Source organism: Perca fluviatilis, chromosome 3, assembly GCF_010015445.1.
Source record: "Perca fluviatilis chromosome 3, GENO_Pfluv_1.0, whole genome shotgun sequence".
NCBI classification, from domain to species: Eukaryota; Metazoa; Chordata; class Actinopteri; order Perciformes; family Percidae; genus Perca; species Perca fluviatilis.
Genome location: NC_053114.1, coordinates 26,347,777 through 26,363,876, shown reverse-complemented (window position 1 = coordinate 26,363,876; position 16,100 = coordinate 26,347,777). Strand labels below are relative to the sequence as shown.

Genomic DNA, 16,100 nt, shown 5'->3' with positions numbered 1-16,100 from the left:
CTTGTCTCCAACTGTCGCCAGTTCAAAGACACAAACAAGAATTGATTGCTGTGACTAATTATTTTTTCCCTCTTCTGCCATCTGGTTCATTTTCCTGTGAGGTGAGCTGTAATAAGCATGTTACAAGGGAGGCAATGATGACAGTCTGGGCCCATAAACTACAGTGTTGTCATCCTCAGTTAAACTTTAAAGGGGTGATAGAATGCAAAACTGATTTTACCTTGTCATAGTTGAATAATGACAGTTTAGTGGGTAACTAGGACATGCATAGAACCTCTAAATCCCATTGACACCTCTTTTCTCTGCAGATCTCACTATTTGAAACTGCCTCTGAAAACGGGCGAATCTCAACAAGCCCCATAGTTGACGTCAACTATTGCGGCTCCTCCTCATTTGGCTCTAGTCTGTGTTTGTCACGCCTCAACATTTGCATAGGCTACACGACTGACCTGAGATCAGTTAGTCTTCTGAATCTAGGTCGTGCAGATCTCAGAAATTGTATAGATTGTTCATATGCTATTTTACCATTAAATTCACTTCTGAGACTTTTTTTATGCGAGAAATCAACTATGTAGAGGTCAAATATGGGCCGTTTTACGAAAATTGATATCTAATTGCAAATTTTGTCCAAGTGTGTGTCAGACTTCAGAGGCCGGTGCTGCCTGTGTTGCTGCCTCGCCGCCCGGCCTGCCTCCCTTCACAGACCCCGGCCTGCTGTGAGCTCGATTGAGCTCCGTTACATCTGGCAGCCCACGGCACTTCATACCCACGCAGAGTCACCGTTTTGGGCTAATGAACTACAAAACGTCGCTGCTCTGACAAGGGCCTGCAACTCCCCTCTTCCTGCTAGCTAAATGCCTGGTGTATGTGAGTGAAAGCGCGGTCAGCGAGCTTGTTACGCCAGCATTCTCTTACCACAGGTTCCAGTTACTCTTTTAATGTGTGTAATTATAATGAGTTGAGTTATTTAAACAAACGATTGGGGAAATAAACGCTGCTTGTCCACGAGTCAGCTAGCCTCCTCTTAGAGTTCCTCTGGAATTCACAAAAATTCATTAACTTGAAATCGGACACCGTTGTTAGCTTAATAAAAAATTTAGTTAGATGTTGTATAAGTGGCGTGACGAAATTCAAACTGTAAATATACTCGAATTACTACCAAAAATGAAGCTAACTAGCCGCAATCTGTACACATAGGATTGAAGGGACAGTCGCAGCTAACGAAACCCTTACAGCTCACAAATATTCATTAACTTGAAATCGGAAACCGTTGTTAGCTTTATAAAACATTTAGTTAGATGTTGTATAAGTGGCGTGACGAAATTCAAACTGTAAATATACTCGAATTACGACCAAAAATGAAGCTAACTAGCCGCAATCTGTACACATAGGATTGAAGGGACAGTCGCAGCTAACGAAACCCTTACAGCTCACAAATATTCATTAACTTGAAATCGGACACCGTTGTTAGCTTTATAAGACATTTAGGTATATGTTGTATAGCTAAGTGGCGTGTCATGTGTGTAACGTGGTAAGAGATTGCTGGTGTAACAAGCTCGCTGACCACGCTCTCACACACGGGCCATTTAGCTAGCAGGAAGAGAGGAGATGCAGGCCCTGGAGCTCTGTCAGGGCAGCGGCGTTTGGTAGCTAGTCCATCAGCCCAAACGGTGACTTTGCGCGGGTATGAGGTGCTGTGGGCTGCAGCAGCCGTGCCGGAGCTCAATCGAGCTCACAGCAGGCCGGGGTCTGTGGAGGAAGGCAGGCCAGGCGGCGAGGCAGCAACACAGGCAGCTGAACTCCGACACAGTTTTACCAAATTTGCAATTAGCCATCCATTTTCGTAAAACGGCCCATATTTGAGCTTTATATAGTTGATTTCTCGCATAAAAAAGTCTCAGAAGTGAATTTGGTAAGGAAACATTGCAGTGTCTGGAATATGAGATTCTGTCGAGTTTCTAATGTGTGTGTATTGGGGATTCGCTCAACCAATCAGCGCGCGTCTCTACGTGTGTGTACGGGGCTAAGGCTCAATCAAGCAGCGCGCAGCTCATCTAAATATTCATGACCATACCATATTTGGAAGAAAAGCTCTTGTTACAAATAGGGCCAAAACACAGGGATGCATAAGGGCCAATAAAATATCAACCAGGCCATTTTCAGCCCAACTAATGTTACATACCCCATTAGGAGACCATAAGGAACAGTGTGAAATACCCTATATAATCATTCTATCACCCCTTTAAGGAACTCTTAAGCCATCATACACAAACACTCTGATATTAACTCTACAGTATGATACGATACGATAATCTGTTGAGGGAATCTGCCATCACAAGGAGATCTCAGACCAAGCAGCTAAAGTGAGAGGGTGCGCTTTTATTGTGGTGCACTGTGGATTTTTGACTTTTGCGACCTCATGATTTCAGCCTCCTGGTAATCCTCGTTCCCAAGACTCAGCTTCTGTAGTGAAAGTAAGATATGAGATGGAGTGCAAGAGAGGAAAAGAGAAGGGAGGTGGATGTGGATGTGCCTTTTTAGCAATTAGTGTTTGAATTTGTTGTCTAACATACACTGTGAAACAGCACAAAAGACAAGTCGCACAGCTATTCACTTTATAGAAATAGTTTTGGAAAGTGAATAAGCAAAATATGTAATGTGTTAAGATTTTTTAAGTTTCACATAGCACTATATACCTTCACAATATTATGGTTTCTATATATATATAAACTATGTAAAACAGGTGCAAAGCTACAAATCAGAATCTTGGCCCAGTGGTCTACAACCAGGAACATGATCCAGGTCTGTAGTAAATCATTGAATCTGTTAGTAATGGAGCATGAGTTCCAGATAGAAATTAAAGATTCAAGGTGCAGGAAAAGACAGGACTGGGATAGCGATTTGGGCATGTGTGTGCATCTCTGTATTTGTAAGAGAGAATGTAAGAAGCCATGACTGGGGAGCTGGGTCTGTGAGTGATTTCAGAGGGCTTCTCAAAGGTCTCCCTCTCCTGGCTATAAAAACTCAGGTAATGGAGAAAAGTCCAAGAGCAGGCTGCATACTGCAGCAATAAATAAAAAGGAGCTGCTGGAATTAATTTAGTGTAAAGCCAGGCAGGGTCAGGCCTGCATGCTCAGTCTGGGCAGTGAACGATTAAAGATCAGCAAGCAAAGGCAAAAACTCTGGCTGCTCTTACCTCATATTTTTAGCGTTCCTTTTTAAAGTCAGTTTTCCCAGACTGTACAGACATTAGTTCTGTGGTTGGTATGGTGTCATATGTACTTGCTGTGTTTTTTCCCTCTCTTTATCGTTTAGACTCAGTACCAAGCAGAATGAATCTTTTAGATGTCCATATTGATTTAGAGGCAATCTGGAGTGAAAAAAGCAGAAAAATCCAAGCAGAGAAGTGGATTTCTTTTTATTTTATTATTCAGTGAACAAGGGTGATGGTTTTGATTTACAGTAATGTGTGCTTAGGAACTCCTTAGTTCTTCAGTAATGATAAAATAACTTGCTTTTTCTGTGGAGCTCATGGCCTCTGGAGTTGATTTACAGTCAGGCCATGAAAAGTGCACCAGTCCAAACAGGGCAATGTGTTCGTTCATTCTCTGGCAGTGTGAGGTTTTGGTCCTTATGAAAAAACTCCAGGCTTTGTTTTTTCTCAACTCAAAACAAGGATAGCTATCGGTCCATAAATACATACATGCACATTGTCCTCCATGCAACATCATATCAACAGAGTGTACTTTTCCAAAGTTAAACAGCTTTACTTTACCTGAGATGCTATTCATTCAGTGAGTGCGCAAAATATGACTTCCTTTAGAAAAAACTGCGTACTAACTCAAAAATCATTAAATAATGATGTATACGTCATGAAGTAAATTAGTGAGGGTTAAAGTGTTCTTTAAAAACTGAGCTCTCATAAAGAGTGTAAGCTTTGAATATGTCTAACAACATAAGTTTATGTTTGCAGCCATCTAAAAACTTTTCTCTGCTCTTTTTGTCTGTCTTTGTGTTCCCCGCGCATTCTAGTAGGTGGGGAGATACCTATGGACGTGCGACTGGGCGGTGGGCAGTTGGTGTCTGAAGAACTGATGACCCTGGGAGAAAGTCTGTCACAATCCAGCGACCCCTCCCTTAAGCTCTTTCAGTGCGCTGTATGCAACCGCTTCACCACTGACAACCTGGATGTGCTTGGCATGCATATGGGAGCTGAACGCAGCCTACCGGAGGAGGAGTGGCGTGCTGTGGTGGGTGACTCTCACCAGTGCAAGTTGTGCCACTACACCACTCAGCTCAAGGCCAACTTCCAGCTGCACTGCAAGACAGACAAGCATGTGCAAAAGTACCAGCTTGTGGCCCACATCAAAGAAGGGGGCAAAGGCAATGAATGGCGCCTGAAATGTGTGGCCATAGGCAACCCAGTGCACCTGAAGTGCAATGCCTGCGACTACTACACTAACAGCCTGGAGAAGCTGAGGATGCACACTGTCAATACCCGCCATGAGGCTAGCCTCAAACTCTACAAGGTTAGTGGTCCTCAAACACCTTTATCACACCCACCACTCAACCTTGTCATGACAGTGTATCACAATTTTCATATCATTACTGATATATACATAAATGAGGGGAAAGAGCATGTGCATATGTAAAATGTTTCACAAATGGCAAAATGTGTCCTTAATCCTCTTCCCGCTAACGTGATACTCCTCAGCAAGACAATAAACTAGCCATTCTTCGAAGGCATGAATAATAGCCTTGTTGTGTAACTCTTGCCTTCCAAGTATTCATATAGAAGCAGGGCCTCAGTGCTACCATGAGAAGAACATGGCAGGTGAGGCTGGTTTGGAGGCTTAGAGGGGAATCACTAGGAGACGAATGAAGAAGTGTGAGGAGACAGAGGTTTGGTGCTAATACTCCTCAGAGCGGGAAAGGCTGAATCGTTCTCGACAGCCGTATTGATTTTTGCTGGACTTGGAGCTTCACCTTCTCCTCTAATCATTCCATAATAGCCAATGGATGAACACTCTCCGAACAAATGGCCATAAATCTAACAGGCCTGATTCCACTTAGGTACCTATCCTGTGTGTCTGCGGCTTTGGCCACTCTGCGCTTAACCCAAGCTGGCATAGCTGCGCATGCACGCACACATACATACAAAACACATACAAACAGTGACAACGTACACTCCCAGTTAGCCTACATACACACCAACAGAATCTAACATATACCACTGTAATGTGCTCCCAGTAGATGTTGCCTTTTATATAGAATAAGTCCACTCCATTGTCAAGTGTTTGACTATTAAAAATTAAACAGGAAGAAGTATTTAAACAGCTCTATTGCTTGACACTTTTGTTTTGGTATCTTAATATATTACAGTATGACTTCTTTTGGAAAGGAGGCACTAAAAGGCATGTGAAAAATGTGCTGCTTAAAGCATGGTATTTTTAATCACATTTAAAACTAAGGTGAAGTGGTCCATTTAAACCCCCTCAAAAAGGCTGTCTGTTTGAAAATCATCCAGGATTTTGAGTGGATCCTCAGAACCACTGGCATGACAGACCTATTTCCTGTCCACAAAGCCTTTCTACTGAAATCCTAGCAAAAGAGAAGATGTTTTGTGGGAAAGGTATGATGTAGGGCTCCTAGTACAGCTATTAAAGGGGCCAGGGGACACAGGAGGTGTTGAGTGGAGAATATGCAGTTTTCACCAGGACAAGCGAGAGGACCACAGGAACATTTTCAGATGCACAGGGTATTCATAGATGCATACGTATTCAAATATGCAACATACTTTACAAATGTGTGGAGTCAGTTGTGAGACAGCAGAAACGTATAGCCCATTATCCTTGTGTTTTTTTTCTAGCCCATGGTCGTCCTCTCCTGGCTTTAGCTGCTGCACCTACTGGCCCACATTCCTATGACAGTCTCATATTAGACCAAAATAGACATATGCTCTGGCATGCTCTCTCTTTCTTTCTCACACCTTTTGGAGGGAGACTTGTTTTGTCTCACAGCATAGGGTACAATTTATATTACATTATCTTTGTGCTTTCTGCTTTGCTGTGAGCCCGAAAGGCAAAAGAGAAACATCATTTTTTTTCTCCTGTCTCCTTTTCCGCACAAGTTTTTAAGAGAGAAGAGACATGTGTCATACTGCAGCTCAGGCTGTGGGGGATTAAATATGTACAACACATCCAGGCATGATCATTTTTTATGACTTAAGCCTCTTAAGATGGCTCCATATTTCTTAAAACCAATTGATCTTCCGAGTAAGAGTGTGTGCATTTGTCCAAAAATTACCTGCTGCCCGAGAAAACCGCGGTCCTCATAAGCTCTCCCCATCCCAGACACTACTCAAAAACAGAGATGTTCTGGAGTTGACAAGAATTATTACAATATTTAAGACTCACAAATGTGATTAGTGGACAACAAGAACATGGTTGTGAGGTCTCTTTGGCAGCACAGGCTCCCCACTTGACAATGTCACAGTCTTCGTACTGCATTTGATTTACTGTCCTGGTAGAGATACTGACAGGCAGAAACCCACGGTGGCCCACAAGCCTGTAAACCCAACTTGGTATATTATGCAAAGACGAAAAAAGGAAAATCACCAATCATTTATTCTTCCCCAATGAAATCCGATGCAAATAGCACCATTTTTAAGCTTTTTTGGGAGAAAATAAATCATCAAGTCAGCATAAACAGGCTGTATGATGTGGGAGATGCTTGGGACACTTCACCCAAATCAAACTGGTTTGCATTAAACAGGCCCTTTGTGTGCACAGCTCCATATAAATTGGAGCCTGTAATTACTGGAATTAAAAAGGAAGGTTTAAACTGAGGGCTAAGCTGGATGGGATAATTTGAGAGTCTGTGGTATGCGGCCCATATTAGGGCTTTCTAAAAATATCACCCCCACTACCCCAACTATTGGAATGTTCCAAAAGACCACAGAAAGATCCTGCAAGTCATCCTGACCACACGGATCACCACACAGTGGGGGTTGATGCCGTCTTCCCCTGTGTACTGTGTTCTCAGTTGAGACATACCCATTCTGAGCACTGTGTGTCCTGCCAACACACCCCTGTGCTCTGAAGCTAACTTTCACCTTCTCTTTTTCCCATGGACCGTAGGGATTATAGTGGCTGTGATGATAGCGTGATGGTCACCCATCTGCTCCTAGTAAGGTCACTCCTAAACACAAACAGATGGATTCTGCTGCGGTACCCAGATAACCTAAATGTTAGTTTGTGTACTGTATGTTTTTAGAATACCTAGCTCTCTCCTGAGACTCTCTTGATCTTCAACAAACCCAGCTTCCATTCTCGTTTTACAGTTAGCCATGTACATAATATGTGAATATGATAGCCCTTATCCCACCAGCAGTAGGCCTCAGGGCTTGACTATGTGTGAGTGTGGAGGTGAGATCAGTGGAGCTAATCCAACTCCCAGGCCCTGGCTGCTCTGGCCAGACAGAAAGGGTGGGGCCTAACCAGGCCCAGCCACAGGCCTCAGCTTCCAGTCAAGGGTTGGGGGAAAGGGGAGGAGCATGGGGAGTTAGCTGGCTACCTTCCTTGTCTCGGGGGCCGGTGCAATCGGCGGTAATTGAGATTGATTGGATGTTATTTTTCCTCTTGCAAATGTAGTCCATTAGCTTGGCACACGCATAATCAGTTTAGAGCGCAGTTAGCCGAATGTAATCATGTTCCTCGGTGTCTGCTAGCACAAAATCCACTCCAGATGCCGCTTGGCCATGGAAAGAAAGGGAGAAAGTGCCGTCACTATCAAATGGGGGATCTTTAACCAAGAAAGTCCTAACACCCCTCCCTCTGTCCTGGTCCCGCTTTATTGAGCACACACATAACTATACAAACTTCTCACCTATCTCTCTCTCCACCTTACACACACAATCACATCCACTGTCTGCTCCGTACCTATGAGAACAAGGCTTTTGATCATATGTTCTGCATCTTTAACTGCACTAACATAGTGTTAAGTGGAGCCCAGCGGCTTGCCCATTAACAAACACAATACTGTATCTTGGATGGAGTCACTGCTCTTATTTTACCCTTCAGTGCAATCCAAAAGAAACAGTGAACACTGAGGAAAGAAAATCTCTACACTTTGCAAAGAGCAAATAATCACAGTGAAACATAATAGAGGAAAAAAGGTAGTAATGTAAATGAAGGGATTAGTGGTTACATGAAAAGGCATTAAGGTGGTTCACTGATGATCCTTCTCAGCAGAAGCACTGGCTTCTCAGACTCAGGAATGCAAAATGTGTTGACCTCTCCCCATTAATGATCATAACTATCAGGATTGACTCCAATCCTCATGGACTGTTTAATAATGCTGCTGATTTAGACTTTATGTCATACCATCCTGTCATACCACTATATGACAGGATGTCTGATTTTGGTGTCCCAGATGAGATTTTTACAAATCTTCAGGATTATTATGGTATCTTGTTGTTTCTACTGTGACAGGGTCGGCACCTGAATATTTAATTTATCTACCGAGCTCCTAAATTCTTCTGGGTTGTCCCAATCATGCTTCATATTTTTTGGTGGTCTTATAGCATGGTCAGACAGATGAGGCCAAATTGTTACTCTGGCCAACGTCAGCAGCCAAAATGACAGCAGGTACATGTCCTCTGGCGAAATGACGTCTAGTGGGCGCCTGGCCTTACACGCTCACCCACCAGACATTTCTAAGAAGAGGAGGGGTAAGAGAAGGATGGAGAGACAGACAGGAGAGAGGGATGGGGTTGGAAGGATAGATACTCTGCTAATTATCATGGCTAGCCTATGATTGTTCAGTAATAGTGCTCAGTGGGAAAGGTTGCAGCAGTTCCAGGAAGAGCTGAGCTCTGATTTACTGGTACTACCGCTCTAATAAAGCGCTTGCTGCACATCCTGGGAGACAGCCCATTCTCTCCTTTCACATGCACATGCACACACACACACACACACACACACACACACACACACACACACACAAACATACACACACACACACACACACACACACACACACACACAGAAAGAAAGTGCCAGCAGATGACAACATAGGGCTCATGAAATGCATCATTTTAATTGCTCAAAGAGAAGTTCTTGTATGAATAATATGATTCTGAACAAGTGATGTACACGTAATAAAAGGCTTCTCTCTAAAGGAAGTATTTAAATTCTGCACGGCCCCCTATAACACCTCCTCAGTCAACACAGTCATGACCCTAAACCTCGGTTACCCTCTTTGCGTCAGTAGTTGCCTGCAGGGCATTGAGCTATAGTGTCCTACTTCAAACCGCTGTTACTCTGAGTGGTAACAAGGAACAAGGAAGGAATGGCATACAACAGAAATCAGTGTGTGGATTGGAGAGAGGGGCTGTCAGACAAGTAAGGGGGGCTGGTAGGGCTTAGTGTTTGGCAGTGTGCAAGAGTTTCACAACTCTTCTAGCTCCCACCCCTTGAGAAGGCCAGGGAGAGGGTCAGGCTATGACCCATGGCACAGCTGCTGTTGCTGCTGTTGCTGCTGCTGTTGCTGCTGCTTATTGTATGTGCAACTGCCCTACTGTGGGTGTTGCTGGGACTTACAAAGTGACAGTGAAAGAAAGCGAAAGAAGGGGAGCAGAAAGCTGCTTAGACAGGGTAGGCTGGTCTTTCCCCAGTGCATTACCAGACCAGATTCTCCATCCTGGGTCTGTGGTGGCGATATAGATGCGTTCTCTGTGTCCCATCACACAGAGCCATAGGAGGATTAGAGTAGGGATAGAGATGATGTGTTACATTATCAGATGGGAGTTGGAGATCCTTTGTCATTGTGTTAATGGTTGTTTGTTTTGATTAGATTTGTTTTTGTTTTTGGACAAGAGCAGAGCACGCTCCTGCTAATGTGCAAGGAAGCTGCTGTCTCCAGTCTCATCAGCAAAACAGGCAGATTGGTGTTTGGGGAAGGAAAGGAATATGAGCCAAGGTTAAACTATATCGGTTTTTGTGACTGGGTTTCATAACAGTTCAAGGCACAGATAAGTTCCACTAGGGCTGAAAATCATAATAATGATTATTTAACACAATTACGCATTGACTTGTGGAAAGATGTTGGAATGGAATGCAATTATTGAACTTAAAAAAGCAGTGAATAAGTTAAACAAATCAACAGTGAGAACACCTAGAACTGTGACATTTCCCTTAATACTTTTCCTATTTAAAATTTTTTTTTTATTATTCAGAACATGAGACAAAATAAGAGTTTTCTTGCTAAATAAAAATAAGTGTTTTTCTCGATTTCTGTTTTTGTGATTATTAGGAGCCAGCCCCAAGTTCCACTCTGTGCACAGTAGAGGGTTTTGTCACTATGGGCAGTGATGTATAGTGTAGATATACATATTTTTGTACCTCCCACCATAACCCTCAGTCCATTCTGCTTCTTTCTACCTTTTCCTACCTTATCTTCGTTGTCTCCATATAATTAATACACATAACAAATAGGGGGTGAAGGGACCCATAAAACAAACCAGTATGGATAGTGACCCAGTGGGTGGTCTAGAATGGGGATCTGCTTAAGGTTAAAAATCTTTAATCAACCATGTTGGAAAACTAAACCTTGCCCCTCACTTGAGAGCCAAATACCGTTAACGTTATTGTCAACACACTGATGCAGATCTAGCTCCCATAAAAATGAAGACACATAAAGCTTTCCAGGCTTTAATTTGTCTTGAAATTTTGTGATTATGACAAATGGTTGAATGATTTTAGGAGATGGGGTCATTATCAAGAGGACAATTACATCTTGGAGAAAGTTCTTACTGCACCAACTGGAGGGTCTCTGTATCTAATCGGTGTCTCTGCCTGCCAGTTATGGTCCTGTGTTTTTACCACCCCCACTGCAAAGATGCCACAGAGATAGTATCCCTTTTCCCTTGTCTTTAAAAAGACCTGTTTAAGATTTCATTTTATCAGCAGCCTCTACAATTTTGCTATGAACTTCTTATGTATTTGGTAGTCAAACTGCAGTAAAATGAATTTCCATGTTGGCTGACTGTCATTACATTTACATGCACACAAATGATTCAATTACTATAAATGCCCAGATTGAAGTGATTGGTGAAGGGCTTTTTTATGTTTTGCAATTACCAAACTTCCCCAATAACCAAATTTACATGTGTTGTTTGATGGCGAAGTTAATATATGGAATTGTGTTTGTTTGCTTACAGGCCACAATAAATATTAATATAGTAGCACGAATGCTAATTTAGGGATGTTACTGCTCTACAGAGCACCTTAACATGAGCTTTATTTCTTGTAGTGTTAGTTGTAAGATGAAAGCTGCTGCATGTGGCTCGAAACACTGAAACTACCCAGACTTAGCTGCTGATGCATTTTGAGTGCATGCAAACACACTGTGTAGCTATCATGGCTTGAATGAAGCGTCTCACAGGTCTTTTTGCCCAACTGGTCAATACATCTGGCGACCGATAGCCACCGCAGCTGAAAGACTAACAGTGGCAGTTGGCAGGTAAACACTGCATTGATGAGGCCAGATGGGGGCTCCTGTGAATCTATGTAGCTTCTAAGCTGAAGGGATGGAGAGAGTGAGGCAGGCAGGCTTACCGGCTTTGTGCCATCAATACATCAGTGGCTAAGCCACCAGATTAATGGCCTCCGAGTGGTCAGGGCCACAAAACTACTCAGCTCTGAGGTCTGTGTTCAGTGGAGCTGTACATGAAAGCAAAGGTAGGGTGAAGAGACAGATGAGGAGAGGGGAGGAGGTCTTAGGTACCAGGATGAGCACACAGGGACCTCTATAATGTTTGGGTTTGGCCTACAGAGTAGAGTCATGGGACACATACATTTTACAGAATTATGGATATGTGCCCCTGGCTGTTGTTTCATTCCCCTTGCCTTGTAATCTTCCACTTGTAAGTGCAAAATTATGTTTGTGTAGCTAAACACAATATTATGAGCCGTATTAAGTCATTTTATATTTATGTATTTATAAGTGAGCACATTTAGTTTCTAAGCACAACCTGTTGGCTTTGTTGTTAGGCAGTTGGATTCAAAGCAATGCTTGATTTACAGTACTGCAGCCATTTAAATAGCTCCTAAATGCACAGAGCATGTACTGCCTTTGTTTTACCTAGGTTTTCCTTTGTGTTAACAAATCTGCCCCTAAGGTCTTTCCATTTTGTGGTGCATCGATTACTGTTGGATTGCAGAACTCCAGCAATTTTTTCTCGCCTGGATTTCATTGTTGTTAGTGATGGTTCAGAGAGGTGCTGATGCCTGCATGCATGCTTACCTCAGAGCATTTTATTTTGGATGGGTTATGTAGCTCAAAATGTGACATGAAGTGCTCTGGGCAGTGAAAAGTCCACCTCACCTCTCTGTGACCACTATCAAGGCTTGAGTAAAAATTAACCATCCACCAGTTTCCAGAGGATCATTTTCTGTGTAGAGTTTTTATTTGAAACAGTGGGGCCTCAGATGCCTTTTCTATAGTGCCAAAAGAGAATAGCCATCTCTTCCTGAACTTCATGGTGCTGGTTGTCCATCCATGTTTTGCCTAATTGCTGTGTGCTTGAGTCCAGGGATAGAACTGGGAGCTGTAAATCTCTCAGTGTTATGCAGACAATGTTTTATCCAGATGTAGAAGAAAAGATTTCATCCTTTTGTAATTAAGCGGCGCAGCCCAGGGTGTCATGCGGTTTTTATTGGGGGCCCTGGAAAAGATCATTTTGCACCTTGTTTTCTCATCATGCCTTTTATTCTTCAATACAAAAGATGGATACAATGGAAAGATGAAAATGAAAAAAACCAGCAGAGAATAGAATATCTAGTTTAAATTGTAATATGGAAATTACTAGGTTGTGATGTAAGACGTAGTGCTGGGGAGCGCGGGGTGGAGGCACAAAGGGGACAAAGGCATAGTCATGGAACCAAGGCAATTACATAATTCCCCTGATGAAGAATATCCAAAAAAATGCCTTTTTAACTCCAGGAATGTTCCCAAATGTTATCTTTCCCATGGGTGCCGTCTTCTACACCTGTGTTCTACTTTAAACTAAGAGAGAGAGGGAGTGAGTTGGGGAAGGTGATAGTGAGTAAAAGAGAGAGAGACAACTTTAAGAGTTGGGGACGAGAACGCTCTTCAGTTTCTCAAGGGCTCCGATACTTTATGGCCTTCACATTCCTGCATGACAAACTGATGCCCAGAATAGACAGAGTGGTGTTGGGAAAAAAAAAAAGTTTAACTACCATGCCTTTAAGCCCCACCCCAACATATCATCTCTGTTCCTTGCTCACCTTCACCTCACCCTGCTTCGTTTATGTGGCAAACCTCAGGGTCACACTGTCTGACCCTTTTTTTTTTTTTAGCCAAAGCTGTTGAAAGCGAGGGACTGAAGTGCAGCCTTTTGTTCAGTGTAAGCAGTTCCACACATTTGTGTTTTATAAAGTCCTTTTCAATCTCATGTTGATTTACAGAGGCCTCTTTCCTCTGGGATCTCTTCAGAGAAGCAGACAGCAGAGGAAGTCTCCATAGTCGCTGAACTCCTCGGCTCACTCCCAGATCATATACTATCATCCCTCACTGCCAGCCCCGCAAACTCTTTTTTATAATGTCACTACATTCAATCAACACCAGCCCTAAAATTAAAGACTGCTGAATAATTCAAACTTGGATCCTTCCTTTAGATGGCCTATCTCTGTCACTAGATAGGAATTTCCTTAATTTATGCTTGTTAGGTTGGAATAGTCATGTTGAAATAATTTGAACCATAAGGGCTGTCTGTGCAGCTACTGTTTAAATGGGAACTCTGGGAGCTGTTAAAGTTTGAACATGAAATTGTGAGATCTAGAATGCAAATTATTATTCAAATGATCAATGTATTAATTTGCATGCTGAGAGTAAAAAAAAAAAAAAAAAAAAAAAGGAGAGAAAAGAAAAAAAAAAGAAAGAGAGAGAGAGAGAGAAAAAATAGGCGCAGCTTAATAAGTTCTGTAAAGCAAAGTATTTTCTTATTTGTTGATGTTTCAGAAGTGAGGGCATATTCATTTTGCAGTTATGAGTCCCAGTGTGACCTAAATCTCTTTCTCTCTCTCACACACACACACACACACACACACACACACACACACACACACACACACACACACACACACACACACACACACACACACACACACACACACGTGTCACACACACATCCATCCTTATCATCACACAAAAAATGCTTTTGTGCTCACCAATGTTCAGATGCACCTCCCTGTTTCTCAGAAGTATAATTTCACAGACAACCAATATAGCACGGTATGGCCTCCATAATACAGATAGTTCCATCTCCTAGTTTTATTTGCAATCGGCTCGTTTTTGAATTTCTGAGGGGATGAAATGTCAAAATGTCTGGAGTTATGGGATATTAAATAGACTTAAACCATAAACTTAAGCCTTAAGCAGTTGAAACTTGTTGAGTAAGGAGCCAAATAAAGGCAAACCCTTCAGAACATGAAGACATTCAACATTACTCAGCACCTGCTGTTTGTACTCTGATTTTCTCCCATCTTCTCTTACACATGAAATTGAGCTTATCATTCAATTGTACCTTTTTCCTAAGCTCAGTTTCTAGTCTGCATTTCCATTACCGACTGGTTGGCTGAAAAGGATGGAATAATTTGGTGAGGTCTTAGGTGTTTAGGATTATCAGTGATTGTTTTGAGTGGTCGTATTAGATCATAAAGTTTGTGACTGAGTAGCCTGTGAAAAATGAAACCAACTAAAATAAAAAGAGAAAAACATATGTGTTGTGAATTTCATTCTAATAACTTCTTATTGAAGGATTGGGTGGCTTATAGCAGAATACTAACCATGAGTGGCTCATGTAGTTAAGAGAGATCAGTCCTTACATCTGGAAAGGAGGTTAGGGCTTTTTATATGAGAGATCCAGCATTGGAGTATTCCCAGTATTCAACTTAACTTTTTAATCATTAAAAATGATGAAGCCATCTCCAAAAAGTCAGGGGTTTATATACAAAAATCAAACACCATCTGCCATCTCTGATCAGAAGCAACAGCCATCAGGCCAGGGTTACCAAGGCAGAACAGGAAAGGCCATTAACTGCCAATCACTGCATCGATCGACAAGCCAGTCCACCACTACCACTACCTCTCTACCCCCACCCAGCCCTGCCCACAGACACACACACACACGCATGCACAGACACATACAAGTGCACATAGCCTTGCATAAACCACTATCTCTTTGTGCACCCGCACTACGTGATGGGTAACATTTGGTCGAGTTTGTCTCATTCCCGCTTGAACCGCGTTATCTTTTAAATTATCTCCAGTCTAGATTGTAGGATCAACATTCTGTTCAGTTTAGATAAAGGTTGTCTAATTTTTTTTTTTTTATTGGCTCAGTAAACCCAATGTGTTACTTGAAGGATAGTCAAGATGCCTTTAAAAAGATATTTCCTTCTGAGCATAGGTTTGTAATCTCCTCATTACCGAAATGCATCTCAGTAAAGTCCATTGCCCTGTCAAAATGAGAGTAGACACTCCATTCTGCTCAGTCTCCCTTCACATGTTTGGAGTCAACCGTCAGATAAAAAGGGAACTAATAGAGTCAGTGAAGGGCAAAAAGGGAAAAAAACAAGATTGATTTTTTTTTTCTCCTCCATTTTCAATGGTGTCGCTAGAACTGAGGGTCATTAGAAGAATATTTACCTACTTCCCAATTTAATAGAGATGCTGTATATCAGAGTGATCTGGATCAGAGGTCAGAGCAGGGGGGGAGCAATTAAAGCGGATGGATCCAGAAGCTCTGGGCCTGTCCCATTGTGTGTATCTTGTGTGTGAGAAACCGATAGGTGAGCTAAAAGGGAGGTAGTGCCAATATGTTTTGAACATGGCTGTATTTATCAATCAATAATGAACTCATTGATGAACTTGTGATGAATTAGTCAGGGGCACAAATGCACACGTGTGTGTATGCACACCAAACACAGGCATCCGCTTGTATTGACGTGCATGGCTTTGTTCTTGATTGTGTACATACTATGCACTTATACTGCACTAGTTCAACTATTATACAT

The 16,100-nt window shown here is 42.3% G+C and overlaps 1 protein-coding gene across 6 annotated transcripts in view; it reads left to right on the top strand.

The window, feature by feature from the left end:
• zfhx3 (zinc finger homeobox 3) overlaps nt 1–16,100 on the top strand; it is a 210,335-nt gene that overhangs the window by 120,609 nt on the left and 73,626 nt on the right. For 5 of the 6 annotated variants that reach the window (XM_039794348.1, XM_039794352.1, XM_039794351.1 and 2 more), the window contains one exon: nt 4,033–4,529. In XM_039794348.1, the coding sequence (XP_039650282.1) occupies nt 4,033–4,529 (497 nt within the window). The remainder of the gene's footprint in view (nt 1–4,032; nt 4,530–16,100) is intronic. The other variant, XM_039794350.1, reaches the window with a different exon arrangement.